Source organism: Nelumbo nucifera, chromosome 1 (genome assembly GCF_055504915.1).
Source record: "Nelumbo nucifera cultivar China Antique chromosome 1, China Antique-T2T, whole genome shotgun sequence".
NCBI classification, from domain to species: domain Eukaryota; kingdom Viridiplantae; phylum Streptophyta; class Magnoliopsida; order Proteales; family Nelumbonaceae; genus Nelumbo; species Nelumbo nucifera.
The window spans coordinates 96223063-96240364 of NC_142649.1; the positions used below are offsets into that span (position 1 = coordinate 96223063).

General features: G+C 39.4%; 2 protein-coding genes across 5 annotated transcripts in view; one reads left to right on the forward strand and one right to left on the reverse strand.

The window, feature by feature from the left end:
- LOC104605588 (CDPK-related protein kinase) overlaps positions 1–12071 on the forward strand; it is a 33337-nt gene extending 21266 nt beyond the window's left edge. For 2 of the 4 annotated variants that reach the window (XM_010270413.3, XM_088889385.1), the window contains exons 5-12: positions 6655–6733; positions 6830–7126; positions 7217–7329; positions 10063–10170; positions 10249–10311; positions 10423–10590; positions 11421–11607; positions 11687–12071. In XM_010270413.3, the coding sequence (XP_010268715.1) occupies positions 6655–6733; positions 6830–7126; positions 7217–7329; positions 10063–10170; positions 10249–10311; positions 10423–10590; positions 11421–11561 (969 nt within the window). In that variant the 3' untranslated portion in view covers positions 11562–11607; positions 11687–12071. Of the gene's footprint in view, positions 1–6654; positions 6734–6829; positions 7127–7216; positions 7330–10062; positions 10171–10248; positions 10312–10422; positions 10591–11420; positions 11612–11686 lie in introns of all 4 variants that reach the window. The other 2 variants (XR_016077198.1, XM_088889378.1) reach the window with 2 other exon arrangements.
- A 3405-nt stretch (positions 12072–15476) lies between these two features.
- LOC104605589 (uncharacterized) lies at positions 15477–16992 on the reverse strand. The gene is made up of 5 exons (XM_010270414.3): positions 16769–16992; positions 16421–16680; positions 16182–16275; positions 15936–16047; positions 15477–15863 (listed from the first exon to the last, which is right to left on the reverse strand). The coding sequence occupies exons 1-5, from the start codon at positions 16944–16946 to the stop codon at positions 15671–15673; spliced, it is 837 nt and encodes a 278-aa protein (XP_010268716.1). The 5' UTR covers positions 16947–16992; the 3' UTR covers positions 15477–15670.
- Between the last annotated feature and the right edge of the window lie 310 nt (positions 16993–17302).

The following is a 17302-nucleotide window of genomic DNA, read 5'->3' on the forward strand; positions in this document are numbered from 1 at the left end:
TAGAGGTATTTCCTTCAGTTCACAATCTTCAATAAAACCATTAAATTTCCTCATGCTTGTGGAGATTACCTGTTGGGGATTATTGGTTTCATTAGAGAATCTAATGACGTTAAAATCCCCGCCTAGGCACAAAGGACCATCCCATAGCCCCTTGATTGCATATAGTTCCTTCCACATCTCATTCCTCTCTCTATAGGAATTAGGGCCATAAACATTGGTTAAGACCCATACACACCCATTTTCTACATTCTTGCACTTAATGGAAACTGAGAATCTGCCTATCAATTCTTCCACTACTTCCACCACATCCTCCCTCCACAGTGTTACAATCCCCCCCGAGGCTCCCCAAGAAGGAGATGAGCTCCAACCTAAATCTCTAGACCTCCAAAAACTCCTCACCCATCTCCCATCTAATTCCATCAGTTTGGATTCTTATAACAACACAATATCAGGTTTTTCCCTTCGGAGTAGGTCTTTGATCGCCCTTCTCTTCCTTGCACTCCCTAACCCTCTTACATTCCAGCTAATAATTTTCATCGATACAAAATAGCAAAGTAACCCAATAAGAGGCCATATTCTCCTCATTTTAGGCCCTTCCTCCTATCCCCTTTACCACTGAATTCTAAATCCTCCTCAATGTCTGAAATTAGCCTTTCCACTTCAGATCTTTTTTTCTTATTTGTTCCTCTTTTCCCCCCCTTCCCAATTTCTCCATCCTTTCCAACCAATGTTTGAGAAAGAATTTTACCCTTCTCACACTTATTTTGGCTACAACATCTTTCTACTAGTCCTTCCTTTTTATTTTGTTCCTCCATCATTGTACAAATCAACTCCCAAATTCTATCCGCCTCCCCCTTACTACTTCCTTCCAACACCCTCTCTCCTCCTTCCACTATCACCCTCTCTCTTGCATCAGAAACTCCTGGATGGGAAGCTGGGATATCTGTTATAGGCATAGCAAACAAGTCAGTACCTAAAACAGAATTGACACCCATACCTGATAGAACGGGGGTAGGACTAGAATCACTGGAAATGACTTGCTGACAGGCGGCAAATGGTTTTAAAGCCTTTCCCCTTTTTGGACAAGGTTGTGAAGTAGACATGGTGAAAGAATCACTTCCTGACGACCTACCCACTTGGAAAACCTTTCTTTGTGTTTCCGACACTAGAATACCCGCATCCATCCTCACGGCCGATTCTTGTCCCTCTCCACCAACATCCTGTAATTCATTAGACTCAGGGTCAGCTCCCTCGACGAAGGGAGGAGGAGTTTTCATAGCTTTAGAACCAATTTCTTCACCATTTCTAGTCTTCCCGCCACCTGCCTCTTCAGTTTCTTCCTCTAAAAACAACAGCTTTGTATGCAAACTTTCTGTTTCAAGATCATTGTTGCTTTTCGGAGACAGAATTCCCAGACGGTTCGCCAGAATCGTCAATGCTGTTTCGTTCACTCAACCAATCTTCAAGCCCTGTTCTGTTCTCATCACTAGGCTTCAAGTATCTCGGGTTGCACCTATCTGGTGAGAGACAGTTCGCCAGGTTGGATGGGACCCACTGTAGCGAGCCTCAAGATTGCGAGTCTTGAGATTTTTTTGCGCCTGAACTGTTCGGTCGAGAGGAAGGGTTCGAGGTTGAAGAAGATAGACGCTTTAACTCGTCTATCAACTCATCCCTCCTCCCAGTCACGTGCTCACTTAACATGTCCCTCGGCCCATCTGTCTTATAATGGGCCTTGGGCTCAAGACTATAGGAGCCCAACTTTAAGGCCTTTACTTGAGATGCCTTCTCCGGCCCACCATAAAAGGAATCCACTCGATTGGGCCCTTCTTTTCGTCCCACGTGACCACTTAAAGAGTTACGCCCCCCTGTTTTAATGGTCGAACCAGCAACCTTCCCTATTTGAGGTTGCTAGTTCAGCCCTCTCCCTTTCGACACTAGAAGCTTTTTGTCTTTTTCCCCTGACACCACCTGTGCAAAGGATCTGCCATTTGTCATAACCTTTTCTTGCTTTCTCCAGGTTTGACCTTCCAACTGCCCCAAAGCTTTTTGGCTTCCCAGAATTTGTTGGCCCTTTTTAGTGAAACATCCCTTCCCATTTGAATTACCCAATCTCACAAGTCCACGTAGTGCTTCTTCTTCCTCCTTCTCCCCTCCTACCAAACGAGCCTCCTTCCACAACCCTGCTTCAATGGAGGAAGCTAACCACACAGAGACAAAGCTCCCCTCTGTTCATACCTCTACCTTCCATGGAATTTCTTCTGGCTTCACACCACTTAACAGGATTGCTACTGAATAGAGATCGCCCCAAAAAGCACCTTTCAAGATTCCTCCACACAACACAGCTATAGACTCTACTATTTCTTGTTTCCATAGATGGAATGGCAAGCCTATTACACGCACCACCACACCATCTTCGACAAAAAAATCCTTGGAGTTGGATGTTGGATTCCATTTGAAGACTGTGAATGATCCGAACTCAGCCTAAACATTGATAGTTGATATTTCCAAATCATTCTCTAATGGGTCTAGGATGGCTTTACAGTTATCGAAGGGGGTTACTATGAAAACACTCTTCAACTTCAACTTGGTTGCCAGTAAGTTAGCTACCCTCCTCCAATCATTAACCTTTTCCTTGGCTGGTATCACAAACTTACTATCCCACTCCTCTCTCTCTAGACCTCCCACCATTCTGCAATGGCCTTTTATTTTTGCCATGACCACTGGCCCTTGTTGTACCCTGTTGTTGTTGAGATAAGTCTTCTCCTCCCTTATGGAGGCTTTTTTCTCATTTGCTACTCTTTGAGCAACCAGTCAACTTCCCCCCAACCTTGGTTCTGTTTTCCTGCTGGTAGACACCCCTTTCTATTCCTCTTACATTCAACAACATATCTTCTCCCTTCTAGTGTACTAAAATCCTGCCAATTTATCTGCTTACCTTTTGAACAGGCTCCAGCTATGAACTTTCTTAGCCACTTTATCACTTCTAATCCTTCCAGCAATATTGTACCCTTCTTTGCTTCCCTTACCTTCAGGCTTACCTTCCTCTTGATTCTCATCTCTTCGAACAAGAGATTTTTTGCTTCTATCTTCAAGGATCTCCTCCACTGACCTGTCTGCACGAACTCTATCCCCTTCATTTTCCCTCCCATCTCAGTTCCTCACCCTCTCACCCTCTTAGAGAGAGAATTATGTTCTCTAGTTCGAACCAGAATTTTCTTCTTCTCTATTCTCTCCTCCTCTTCTTCTTCTAGTCTCTCTATTCTCCAATGATAACATGAAACAGTTATGTACTTTTATTCAATTACAATAAATGTATATGTACATCAATCTGATTGGAGCTAAGGGTATACAATGTCTAACAAGATCCAAAGCCATCGTTGTGTTTTCCTTGGCTACCCCCTTTCCCAAAAAAGTTATCGTTGCTTTGATCCCATTTCCAAAAAGTACTTTGTATCCGTGGATGTTTTTTTCTTTGAAGATGTGTCTTTCTTTCTTGCTTCTCCTCAAGGGGAGAGTGGAGAGTCCAAGTGAGGAGAAACAGAGACACGTTTTTTTGCCTTCTCCTCCTGACCCTCCTCCATTTCGGGTCTTTCATATACAGCGGTGCAAAAGTCAAGGCTGGGGTGAACAAAGTTCAATAGGCATAGAGCATCCTGAAATTGTGCAACCTATGCCATCAGACTCTCTGGGGTTGAATCCATCACCGCATCCAAGTACTATTATTCCAGTTGATATCCCTTTTTTTTTGAAAATGAGTTGATATCCCTAATTGACACTTCCAATTGTGATATGGATCTTCCTATTGCTAAGAGGAAGGGTGTCAGATCATGCACCACACACCACCCAATGGCTCATTCCTTATCCTATGAGAATGTTTCACCCTCTTTCCGTGCTTTCATCTTTGCTATTGATAGTGTTTCCCTTCCTATGAGTGTTGCAAAAGCTTTACTTGTTCCTGAGTGGATAGATGCAATGAAGGACATCAATGCCCTTCACAAAAATGGCACGTGGGAGTTGGTAGATCTTCTTGAGGGAAAGGCCCGGTTAGTTGCAAAAGGCTTTTCATAGGTGTATGGAGTTGATTATGCGGAAACCTTTGCACCTGTAGCAAAAATGAGTTCTATTTGAGTTCTCTCTTTGGTAGCAAATCTAGATTGGGAGCTTCATCAACTGGACATTAAAAATGCCTTTCTGAATAGTGACTTAGAAGAAGAAGTGTACATAATCCAACCTCTAGGTTTTTGTGCTAAAGGAAATGAGCAGAAGGTCTGCAGATTGAAAAAATCTCTGTATGGTTTAAAACAATCTCCAAGGGCCTGGTTCAATTGGTTCCACAAGGCAGTTCAACGGATGGGTTTTATGTAGTGCTAGTTTGATCACACACTCTTTGTGAAGAGAGAACAAGGAAGAATGGCAGCCTTAATTGTGTATGTCGATGACATTATTATCATCATTGGGACTCAGAGATACAGAGATTGAAGAGATTCTTGGCTACTCAATTTGAAATGAAGGATTTGGAGCCTTTACGTTATTTCCTTGGAATTGAAGTTGCCCGCTCTAATCAGGGTATCTTCATCTCCCAGAGGAAATATATTCCAGATCTCTTGAAAGATACGGGGAAGCTTGGAGCAAAACCTGTTGACACTCCTATAGATGTAAATCACGGGCTTGGGGATTGCAGTGATGAGCCCATAGCAGACACAGCATTATCAAAGATTGGTGGGCAAACTTCTCTACCTATCTATGACAAGACCTGACATTGCGTATGCAGTGAGAGTCCTTGGTCAGTTTATGCATGTTCCCAGGGCCACACACTTAGAGGCAGCATGGGCATATGAGAGTTGAGGTTTACATTGATGCAGATTGGGCTGGTTCTGTGGATGATAGAAAATCCACTAGTGGCTATTGTGCCTTTGTTGGGGGAAACCTTGTTACTTGGAGGAGTAAGAAACAAAGTGTGTTGGCCAGATTTTGTGCAGAAGCTAAATACAGGGCCATGTTTCATAGTGTGGCAGAACTACTATGGATAAATAATCTCTTTGGTGAATTGGTCTTTCCTCTCAGTGACCCTATGTCACTCTATTGTGACAATAAGGGGGCCATCAACATTGCAGCCAATCCTGTTCTCCATGATAGAACTAAACAAATAGAGGTCGGCAAATACTTCATCAGGAAAAATTGGAAAAAGGAGAAAAATATAATAAAATAAATAAATAGGAAAAATTCATTAAAAAAATTGGAAAAAGGAGAATTTTGCACTGCCTACATCAGCTTTGAGGAACAACTTGCAGACATCCTTACCAAAGGGTTAAACTCCATGCAGCACTATAATCTTTGTGACAAGTTGGGGATGATTGATATCTACGCCCCAACTTGAGGGGGAGTGATGTAATCTTAGTTATGTGCCGCAAAAACCAGAGAGTTGTTAGAAAAATAATACATTATACACTGAAACCAAGCCCCTGATCATTTAAGTGTTTTTTGGGATAAGTAACTGATAGCTTGCATTAATGCTATACAAGGGATTCAGATTACAAACCAGATTGGGGTAGAGCATCTTTTAATTGAAAGTGACTCACGGGTGGTGGTGGGGTGGCTCCTGAACCCAGATTCTGCCATTTAGAGTTATAGAGACTTCCTTAGAAAAGTGAATTGGCTGACTAGCAACATGATTGTTAGTGTCCAATGGGTGAGCACGTCAGCAAATTCTATATTGCTATAGCTGATTCATTAGCCAAACAAGGGGTTTCTTGGGACAGTCTTTTTTGGACTACCTTGTAACTTTTTCAAAATAGTTTTAAGAATCTTCTTTTGGCTTTTCTGAAGAGGTCGCACCTTGTGCCTCTTCTTGTGTCACTTGTATCTCCTATGTTCTGTGACTAATAAATTTCTTCATTTATAAAAAAAAAAAAAAAAAAAAAACTGATACCTTGCATTAACCTAGAATCTCTAAAAATCTTGTTACAATGTAAGGCTTCCATCTGGAGCCACCTTTTCTCGTGTGTACAAATTAGCCCAAAGAAATGATCCCTCGACAGCCCTCGCTTTGCTAATGTGTCAGCCATAGAGTTTGCTGTTCTACTGACCCACTTGAAGGTGGCCTCAACTTCTCTTGATAATCTCCTGATCTCCCTTTCCTATACATCCAATCTCTTGATCATTTAAGTTCTTATAACACCTGAAATAAAATTCACCATTTGACATGAACTCATGATTGGAATTTTAACAGAAATTTAGATGAAGTTGTATTTAAGATTTAAATAAATGAACTACTTTCCAATTTTTATTAATGTTTTGATACTGAATCCATTTTAAGTAACAAACTTGTGCAAACCTATGCTGTGGAAAATACCCAAGTCTAAAGGATTTCATTCGAGATAACTTCCAAATTGGTCCATGGTTTTTCATCTAAATCTACTTTATTGTAGTCTTAACTGCTCTGCTATATTTGAAAAGAGCATTTCTGTGAAATAAACTGTAACTCTGTAAGCATGCATCTATTTTTAGATTTACCATAGTTGCATACTCTTTGTTTATATCTATATGAAGGTTCTAACTTTTGGTTATCATTTTCTGAGCACTCAAATGCCTCTTTTATTATGCTGACAAAATGCTCGCTCGTATTAATCTTACTTAGTGATTTGTTGGTATCAGAATTTTCTTTTCAGTTCCAAGGATGAAAACTCGCAATTGAAAGCCATAGACTTTGGCTTATCGGATTTTGTTAAGCCAGGTTGGTCCTGAATCTGAGGTCTATCTCCTTGAGTCCAATCTGGTTGTTTAGATTTGTGTGTTCATGAAAGATTCTAATGCTTCAGGTATTTTGCAGATGAAAGGCTAAATGACATTGTAGGAAGTGCATATTATGTAGCCCCTGAAGTTCTTCATAGATCTTACAGCACTGAGGCTGATGTCTGGAGTATCGGTGTGATAGCTTATATTCTTTTGTGTGGGAGTCGCCCATTTTGGGCTAGAACTGAATCTGGAATCTTTCGAGCAGTTCTGAAAGCTGATCCAAGTTTTGATGAACCTCCTTGGCCTACTCTATCCCCGGAAGCAAAAGACTTTGTCAAGCGTCTATTGAATAAGGACCCACGCAAAAGAATGAGTGCTGCTCAGGCTCTAAGTGAGTGTCCTCGTCCTCTGTAAAGTTTAAAAAAGATGGCGGTTTCTCATGCTATTTTCCATAATGCTACCAACCACCTTTTGTTTCCAGGCCATCCTTGGATTAGAAATTATAATGACGTAAAAGTACCTCTGGACATTCTAATGTTCAGACTCATGAAGGCATATATGCGCTCATCATCTCTGCGTAAAGCTGCTCTGAGGGTGTGTATCCAATGAAATTGATGAACATGAAGCCATTTCTATCTTTTAGTGTCTTTAGACGCGTGACTGAAATATGAGGTTGAACTTTATAGTTTCATGATTTTTTAGTCATAATGTTCCTTTAATTTATTTATTTATTGATAGATTCATAGTATTCTTTTTATTAATTGAGTGGATTGTTACAATTTATTTTATTGAATAATGTATCATAGTTTCTAGGGGCCATTACTTGGTGTAATGGTAAAATCTAGGGTTCGCAAGCCTGAGAACACAGGTTCAAGACTGAGAGCAACCACTTCGTGCAGAAAAAAAAAGCAAAAAAAAAGCAAAAAAAAAAAGAAAGAAAGAAAGAAAGAAAATGAAAAGAAAAGCCAAAGGTTAGGACTGTATCCAGTCTACCCCTCCCAAGACCCAGAGAGCTGGGACCAACATTGGGTAATGACCTTATTTTAATGTATCATAGTTTCTATAATTTAGCTATCATTGGCTGATGCTCTTCCTTTATTAAATTTATTTATCTGTCCCCTTTTCATTGTAACATTCTAAAATTAAAATTCGTATTAAGAAAATGCAAGGCCAGCATTTGATGATGACTGAAGTTACGAAATAAGAGAGCTACATAGTTACTATCTGTATGAATCACAGGATATGTTGAATATTTTGGTTCCAAGATGTTTCACGTAGATTGCATAAAATTAGTATTCTTATTTCTAATGAGAGTGGCTCACTCTAAAACAATATTTTTTTTTTTAACTCGACTAGATCAAGATGGATGGAATATGAATTGCTTGTTGTAACAGTTGAAAATTTAACTATGGAAGTCATTTACACTTGTAATGTTATAAATACAATTGGAATTTTTACAAATCATATAGAAAGAATTTCAAATTCCAAATTTGGTAGCAAAAAAAGATCCTAAGAAAATCCAGAGGGCTTTTCTTTGAAATGATGTGAAAAGAAAAAACTCCATTTGGTTAAAATAGAACTGGATGTCATCCCAAATAGTCTGGAGGTCTTGGTCTTGGCTTTAGAAGAATGAGATATAAGTAATTAAGGTTTACTAGGAAAATAGCTATGGAGATTTCCCAGAAAGGAACTTGCTCTTTGGAGGGGTGATTGATAAATATGGGGGAGGAACAAATGGTGGGGCAACTATATCAATGAACTCCACTTAACAATGCTTTTGAATGGGCATTTTGAAGATCTATAAAATTATGTTTGTTTCACAGAATACAAGGTTGGAAATGGATCTACATTTTTATTTTGGGAAGATAATTGGTCCAGTGCTGGTAAGCTGTGCTCCCTCAACCTGAGGCTTTATAGAGTTTCCTTTCAAGTTGGAAATAACATATTCTGCATTTTTCCTCATCCAATGCAAGGAAGTAGTATGGACACTATCTTTTGTGAGTGAGTCCTTTTAAATAAAGAGAGCATGGAATATTTTGCTTCTTTTTTAGAAGGTTGAGGAGCAGCTTATCAACCTTCTTTTTTAGAAGGTTGATAACCATAAACTTCTATTAATTAAGAAAAGAATGTACTATGTACAAACTTGCCAAGCATCCCTCCACTTTAGGATAGAAAATAGCCATCTAACCTGTTTCCTTACTCATTAGATTACATTTGACCCCAAAACAAGTGATCCCTATTCACCCTTTGCTTGACCACCTCTCGAGTCTTTCCAACTTTTGTAGTGCCGCTTGCAGCTCAGCTCTTAGTCTACTAACCTAGAGTAGGCTAGAATGGTCCCATTTTTATAAATTCTCCTATGCCTGAGGGTCCCCGATTACCCCTATTGCAGCTCTTAAAGTTTAGCTTTATTTGATTGGTGTGTGGTGGGCAGCGGACTCCTTTGCACCGAAACAACCCTTCTTGAAGTTGTTGACCATGCCATGCATTTCCATTCCCCAAAGATGTCATGGACCTTCTATGTTGCTTTGGCTAGAGGTGCCACAGAGTGGATTCAGGATTTGTTTGGGGAAAGAAGGTTCTTCCTAGAGTGTAGGCTTTTATGTGGATGCTGTATCTTGACAAGACTCTTGCTATTGATCACTTCAACCATAAAGCACATGTCGCTTCACAATATTTGTGCTATGTGCAAAGCAGCCTAGTAAACCATTTTTACTTGTTTTTTCTCAGCCACCTCTTTCCTATCTTCTTCACCTCTCTATTATCACTGAACAAAATATTCAACCCTGAGGCCAAGAGGTGGGGGCTCCCATCCTTGGAGATGCAAGCAATTTCAAAATTCAGATTATTCCTTCTCTTCAAATAGTTGCCTTTCATTTTTCTTTACTTTTCTTGATGTACAATGAATTCTACATAGGGCCATCTCTTTTCCTTTGTTTGGTAATATAAATTGAATTATACTTGTACACATATGGGCTTATATACTCTTACAAGATTATAGTTGTGTTTTTTAATATGCTATTTAAGGATTTTTTTTTTTTTTAAGTGAAAAAGGTAAACAGTGAACTATGTTGGCTGGAACAGTCCACTAGTTGGAATATACAGAAACATGGCTAAAAAATAGCTACTTTTACCCTTTGGATATGTGATTTCGTGCAGGTATATCTGTACGTGATTACACGGCATCTTGAAATGCATCAGTTTCTAGCTTCTGCTTTAACCTTTAATCATGTCCAGACTGGTCAAGAAAATACCTTATGTGCAGATTAATTGATGATTATGTTCTAATAAACTTGCTTCTTTTTAATATTTGAATCTATATGACAGGCACTGTCAAAAACATTGACTGTGGATGAGCTCTTCTATCTAAAAGAACAGTTTGCACTATTAGAACCAAACAAGGACAACAGTATTAACTTAGAGAACATTAAGGCGGTCAGTTTCTTTCATGTATTCTTTAGATGCCGTTGGTAATAGTGATAAAAGATATCTGAACCATATTGTTTTGGACAGGCCTTGATGAAAAATGCAACAGATGCAATGAAGGAGTCCCGTGCCCATGATTTTCTTGGATCGGTGATTCTCAACTATTGACAGTATAAATTTTCTAGTATGATTTTTTTTGGCTTTATAATTTGATGGTTTACCGTTCTGAAGTGGTATGGCTACTTGTTCTTTCTATGACAGCTACTTGCACTTCAATACAGAAGGATGGATTTTGAAGAGTTCTGTGCAGCAGCATTAAGTGTTCATCAGCTCGAGGCACTCGATCGGTGGGAGCAACATGCTCGCTGTGCCTATGAACTTTTTGAGAAGGATGGGAACAGAGCAATTGTGATCGAGGAACTTGCTTCAGTATGTGAATTTTCATTTTCTTAAGTAGTAAAACAAAGTTAATATGTTAAGATATTCTAGCAAGCAATACTAGGGTACACAACCAGGCTCTAGTCTCTAGAAGACTCTTTTAGCAGCTTTTAGTGGCTCTGAAGTTGCCCGATACTTAACCCGTCATCGAAAAATTTGAATCTGTTATGTGAGAATTTCATAGTGGGGTGACATTCAGTTACCTGAGAATGACCCCAGAAATACATGAGAAGGGTATTTTTGGCATTATATAATGTTTTACTGACAGAATACAAACGGATGGACCCATGTGTCTATTTTTGAGAGTTCAGGGTACTCGAAGTGTTGCAATTGAAAGTTCAGGGCACCTATCTATCACTACCCCAAAGTATAGGGTACTTATCTGTAATTTATCCTAAATTTTATATGTTTTCCAACAATATGCAGGTTTGGGAGGGTTGGGTTTAGCCTAATACCGTACCGTACCCATACCCATACGGGTTATAGAATTCCAAAACCCATCCTTAAAACAAAAAAAACCAGCCCTGTCGGGGTGGGTACCCCACTCGATAGGGTAGAAATTGCCATCCCTAATATACAAATATTTGCATGTGTAAATAAAGGAGCTTGAAATGGTAGTATTTAAATACAAAGAGAGAGACGGGTGATATTTGGAAGAGTACCTTGAATATGGATTAAACTGAAAATCCCTTTTAATAAACAGGAAAAGTGCCTTATTTTCTTATTCCAATTTTTTTGGTTATAATCTTGTTCGGTTTATTTGATTTTACCCTTCACAAAAATATTGATTGGTCTTTCTATTCTGGAAACTATTGTTTCAGGAACTTGGGCTAAGCCCCTCTGTCCCAGTCCATGCTGTTCTTCATGATTGGATAAGGCATACTGATGGAAAGCTGAGTTTCCTTGGGTTTGTTAAATTGTTGCATGGTGTGTCCAGCCGAACATTCGCAAAGACTCAGTAAATGAATAAAGGAAGAAGAAAGAAGGTTGGACATGTCTGTGAACATCGTAGGTACCGTTGTTTTGGGCGTCGAAAGTTTGAAACAAAGGTAGGGGAGGTGTAATTAATTTCTGGTTGATTTTGCAGGTTTGTTGTGCTGGACCAAACATGTCACACTCTCACATGGCAAGTATGACAGAAGCTTGTTCTCACCAGAATTGTTGGTGGAAAACGAGGGAGGTGGAGCTGTCCGAAATATGCAGTTGGAATTCTTGCTTGGGCTCTGAGCCACGTGTTGCTCGCTGTAAAGTTTTAGTAGTTAAAATGTGATTTGGGTGAGAATATTTTTTAACTGGTTATTTGATAGTAAATGCTCCGTCTGATCGGATTGTGCCTTGAGTCTTGACATGACTACGGTCGCATTGTATTGTTAACTGTGTTCTATAGCCCCCACTTAACATAACAACCTGCTGTCAGTTGTTCCGTTGCTTTCAAAGTGGAAATGTGGAATGAAAAATCCCTTTTATTATTATTCTCTCTCTCTCAACCATCTGATCTTGGCCTGACCTCTACGTTCTAGAAAAGGAATTTAGTTATTTGCATATAGCCCATGGCCCTTTCTCTTGCGGTCTTGCCTCGTAAATTTTATGACGTGAAGATGGAGTGGAAGTATTTGGGTGGTTGAGAGTCTGCCAAATCGGGCCCGGATACGTGGTGTCCGTGCCGGAGCAAACTGTTTCCGGCTCCGCACCATTGTCATTAGATGTGCCTTAATAGTATTCACATCCAAAGACCTAGAATAACTACAGATAGGCAACTGCCAAATCAACCTAAATTAAGAATAAAAGACCATTTTGAACATGGAACCTGCAACTTGACCACCTCTATTATAAAGCCGTATGGAACATTCCACATTCCATTGTTGAAATGTGGATTGAAGGATTATGCAATTAGTTCCCTACTTAATCCAATTAATGAAACTTTATGTACCATCTTACTGGCACTTGTGATTTGTATGTAGTTTCTTTTTATTTTTATTTTTTGAATTAGGTTACAAAGTCTTAGATGAAAGGTAGAAGTGCAAAATATGAATGAGATACGGATACCTTCAAACTAAACCAAGTTCTGATTAACTTTGGTTGGGCTTGTTGTGGCAAGCTCGACATTTGACATTAGCTTTTTCTGGGCCTAGACCCAAGGTCCAGTGTTAGGTCTGGGTTAGCATAAACCCAGCCTAACCTGATCAAAGTTGCATCCCTAACATGGAACGGCATAAGGACCAGGTCAGGAATACAGACCCATAAAAGCCCAAAAGAGGTTAATTTGAATGCTGAGAATACAAGGTTGGTTAATATCCATTTGATGCCTTGAACTGGATGTGGTGCTTTGTGTGAGGCCATATTTAAAACAAAATCTAGCAATACAAGAGGTTGCACATGGTGCATCTCCATTCACTGTATTCATCAGTTCATGGCACTATAAGCGCATATTGGTGACTGGGTATGGAACCCTCATGATTTGCATTTGTCCTAAGCACTCAGTTTGCTTGTAACAGATCCCTTGGTATGAAAGACATCTATTCATCATTATGTGATGACTTACCAAAGCATTTTGGGAGGTTGAGTAGCCTTGGGAGGTACAGAGATTTTAGGTAGAAGAATACTATTCTTGTAGAATAAGAAAGTTGAAATGGAAGAGAACGCATTACAAATCAAACTATATGTCATTGTTACCATTCAAAAATCTGAAAAAGAACATATTCCATGATCATTTCTTTTCAAAAAAAAAAAAAAGTCAGAAAATGAAAACTCCAAAGATGGCTCTCAATAATTCGACATTGCTTTTTTCATGTTCAAAAATCCAAATGACATATGTCTAGAGAATATTGCTTTTCATTATGGATATGTTCTTTCTCATATCTTTTTTCTTTTTTTTTCTTTTTTTTTTTGTTTTAGGTAACAATGACATACATTTGATTTGTTATCCATTTTCTTTCTTTGTTTTCTTTAAGCTAAATGGCAATGGACTTATCAGTAAAAATAGATAATAGAACACGAAGCAAGTAACTTACTTGCCTAAACAATAAAATCAGGCTAAATTATTAGGAAAGAAAAAAAAAAACAGATAATCTGACCACCAAGAATGAACATCATGTGAGAGGCGCCAAAATGTCACCAAGAATATATTTTAGCTAGTGAAACTCCCATAATAATAAAGAGGGTGTTTGGTTCTATTTATATTTATTGAGTAAATATTTTGTATTTGTGTGACTTCAAAACCAAGAAAAGCAATTAATGAGAGCATTTATGACGCATAGACACCATATAAGTAAAGTGCCAATAAACGCCTACCCGTTTCAGGAAGCTCCAAAATAAAGCTTTTTGAAACGGGAGGCATACAAAAATCAATGTTAGCTTTTGCAAACAGTAATATGTATGAATGCGCATAATGAGGCTTTTGCTGATAGGGCACCTATGTGGCAGCGTTTATTCAATAAACGTAAATGGAACCAAACACATATGCTTGAAAAAGTAGCTTTAAAATTCAGCCTAGTGTGTGACTACAAGTACTGTGAAGACCAATTTGTGAAGAAAAAAATCCAACTTCATTATTACCCCACTTAATTCCTTTATTTTTATCTAAAAAAAGAATTCGACTATGATATAGAAAAAATATATAATATCTGAAAAACTTCTCACCAGTCAACTAGAATATAAACGTGATAATCAATCAGTTGTTATTTATCAAGATTAATGAGTGTAGGTTTTTCCAAAAAAAAAAGAGTGGCTGCAAACACTTTCTTGCCCTACATTCATGGCAACGTGTCATGTGTATAAAGTTCTCAAACAGCCAACAGCCAATGCTTTCCCTTATTTGTGCCATCAAAGGTATGTCATGTCAACAGCAAAACATCGGGTGCCGGGGGGAGGGGGGGGTGTTCAAGTTCTAGATATATTAATTTTTACATATTTTAGAATCTGAACTTTGGATGACCCGCCAGTAGTTGCACCCTTTCTGTCCCCACCCCTTTCCCCTTGAAAAAATCTATCACTATTTATAATTTTGGTATGATAATTAAGGATCTGTTCGTTTGCTCTAAGGTCTGATACATTAAGAGGTATATTGGTAAAGTTAATATTTTGGTAATATCAAAGAACATTAGTTATAAACTATATATCATGGAGGCTCATCCATATTTATTATTGTTAATATTATTATTATATTTATTTGGGCCAGATGTGGGGCTTGTTTGCATGAGTTCACATCTGTGCCCCACAGCACATCCCCATCTTATGTTGAGAATATCTCTCAGTGATGTCTCATCATCTTCTGTACTGTTATTAGGAGATATTCCCAATACAAGGTGGAGATGTGCTGTAGGGGCATTGTGGGGCGCAGATGTAAACTCTATTTGCATGATGGCAGGCCACATCTCCGATTCTCTGCATAAGCCATAAGTGGTGTTGGTAGGAAGAACTGAGCATTTAGACCACGCCTACATTTGATATATATGACCCAACTTCAGGCCTCAGGCTGTCAAATCGAAGACAAGAAAACCTCTTTCCTGTGTGTCAGGTCATTAATTTGTACTAATCTTGATTCAATCCAGAATAATGAACCCATACATTGAACATTCAGACTTAATCCAGAATGATGAACCCGTACATTGAACATTCAGACTTGCCCAGACATCCAATGAATCTGTGTTCTACCAGGGATAGTACTACTTCTCTGGCACGCAGCAGGATGCCAGGTAATTACTATTCTTTCTATTCACCTACTACGTACGTACACCTGTAAAACATTGTGAGCGGAACAGAAGTTACAGAACCCATTACATAACTTTGTGGAGTTGTGTCAATCCTGATTTGACATATATGTCAGCTCGGAGCTGACATTGGTGTATTCTGATCGATTGGCCCAGTATTACAAGTGGAAGCTTTATACTAATTGAAATCTTTCATTAACGAGAGTATAATGCACTACACTTCAGAATTTTAAATTCTTTAACACGCCATTTACGCATATAATTAAGCAGAAGCGGCACCACACCATTTATTATTGCACTATATATATATATAAACTTTGAGGGGGTCAGGAAATCGATCTATGTATATAGAGGAGAGAATCTTAGAAGGTGGGACGATACCCGGAATTATCTGTAGTTGGAGATCGAAGATCGACCTCCTGGGTCCAAGCACCTCGGTCCTGGACGTGCAAGTGCCAGTACGTCTGAGCCAAAGCGTCCGGATCCATGGACCCGCCTCCTCCGCATTGTTGCTTCCCAACCAGAGATGTATTACCATGAGGCGTCGGTGGTGATCTGAAACCCAAAACCATCTAGCGTTATTATTGCACCTTGTCTGTTACAAAGAAGAAGAAGAAGAAGAAGAACCTAGGTAGGCCGACGACACCATCGATGATAACATGAGCCACATGGATGCCCAAAGGATGGAACTCCCTCGCCAGGCACTGCGCCAGACCTCTCAGCGCGAATTTCCCACAGCCTGTGAATTACAATGATATATGTATGTTTGGGTTTCAAAGTTAGAACAAGTTATATATACAAGAGTATCATTTTTCTTTTTCCTTGGGTAAAACTGAAAAGAAGAAACAGAATAAGTTTATCAAGTTTTATTACTTAATTCAGAATAACCAGCAGCACCGCTGACAGAAGCAGAGCAGCCACTGAAGAGGATAGTTCCCTTCCCTCTTTCAATCATGCCCGGCAGAACCTTCACACAGTCGCAGATCCCAGAAAGAAAATCAAATATAAAAAGAAATCAAAATCCAGGACAAATATATTTTTATTTTATGCTAGGACAATTTTCTGTTCTTGATTAATGGGTGAGGTGTGAGCAGTAGGGTTGAGTGGTTTACCTGTTGGGCGCAGTGAAAAGCGCCGACGGTACAGACGGCGAGGGATTTCTTGAATGATTGGATGGGGATATCGGTGAAGCTGGTGGGATGCCATGAATCGGGCTGGAATGCGTTGTAAACCAGAACTTCGACGAAACCAAGAGATAGAACCCCCTCGAATGCCTCCCGAATGCTTCGAGAGTCGGAGCAGTCGATGCGGATGGCGAACACCTGAGCCTTTTCTTCTCTTGCTATCTCGTCCGCAAATCTCGACAGTTTATCTGTATGGTTCGTTAACTATATATCATCAATAATGATAATAATATATATAATTGCCACACACAGAGTCAGAGAGAGAGAGAGAGAGGCCTAGGTCTCGGGCGAGGATGGCGACGGTGTAGCCTTGGTGGGAAAACTTGCGGGCAATGGAGCGGCCGAGCTTGGGGCCGACCCCAACGATAGCAGCGATGCCTCTTAGTGAGGAAGTAACGCAGCTACTAGTTTTATGCATCTTTGCTTTGTTTGGGCCGCATGGAGAGATGGACATAGCATCCAACTCTCTTTCTCTCGGATGCTTTAATTAGTCTTGCCTTTTTTATCTTAATATAATAACTAGCCGAGGGGCCTGCTTTGAAGGGCTGAAAGGAATTGTAACATTGCTATTTGCTATATTAAAAAAGATAATAGTTTCTTGATAACAAATTTGTACTTGAAACTTATATAAAGACTTAAAAGAGATCACGGTGTGCTTGTTTTTTAAATATTGCTTCATAAGCATCTCATATAAAAGAACACGACCATACAGTGATAATTCTACTATCTGAGTTTTACTTCATAATTGTCTTTGTTTCACATTGAGAACTCCCGATTGATCCGGACGGTAGGACCGTTCGGCTCCGGAAC

Coding starts and splice junctions, on each gene's coding strand:
- LOC104605589 (XM_010270414.3), bottom strand. CDS start 16,946: ATGTCCATCTCTCCATGCGGCCCAAACAAAGCAAAGATGCATAAAACT. Junction 16,681..16,768: donor CATCCTCGCCCGAGACCTAG/GCCTCTCTCTCT, acceptor CGAACCATACAG/ATAAACTGTCGAGATTTGCG. Junction 16,276..16,420: donor CTTTTCACTGCGCCCAACAG/GTAAACCACTCA, acceptor GACTGTGTGAAG/GTTCTGCCGGGCATGATTGA.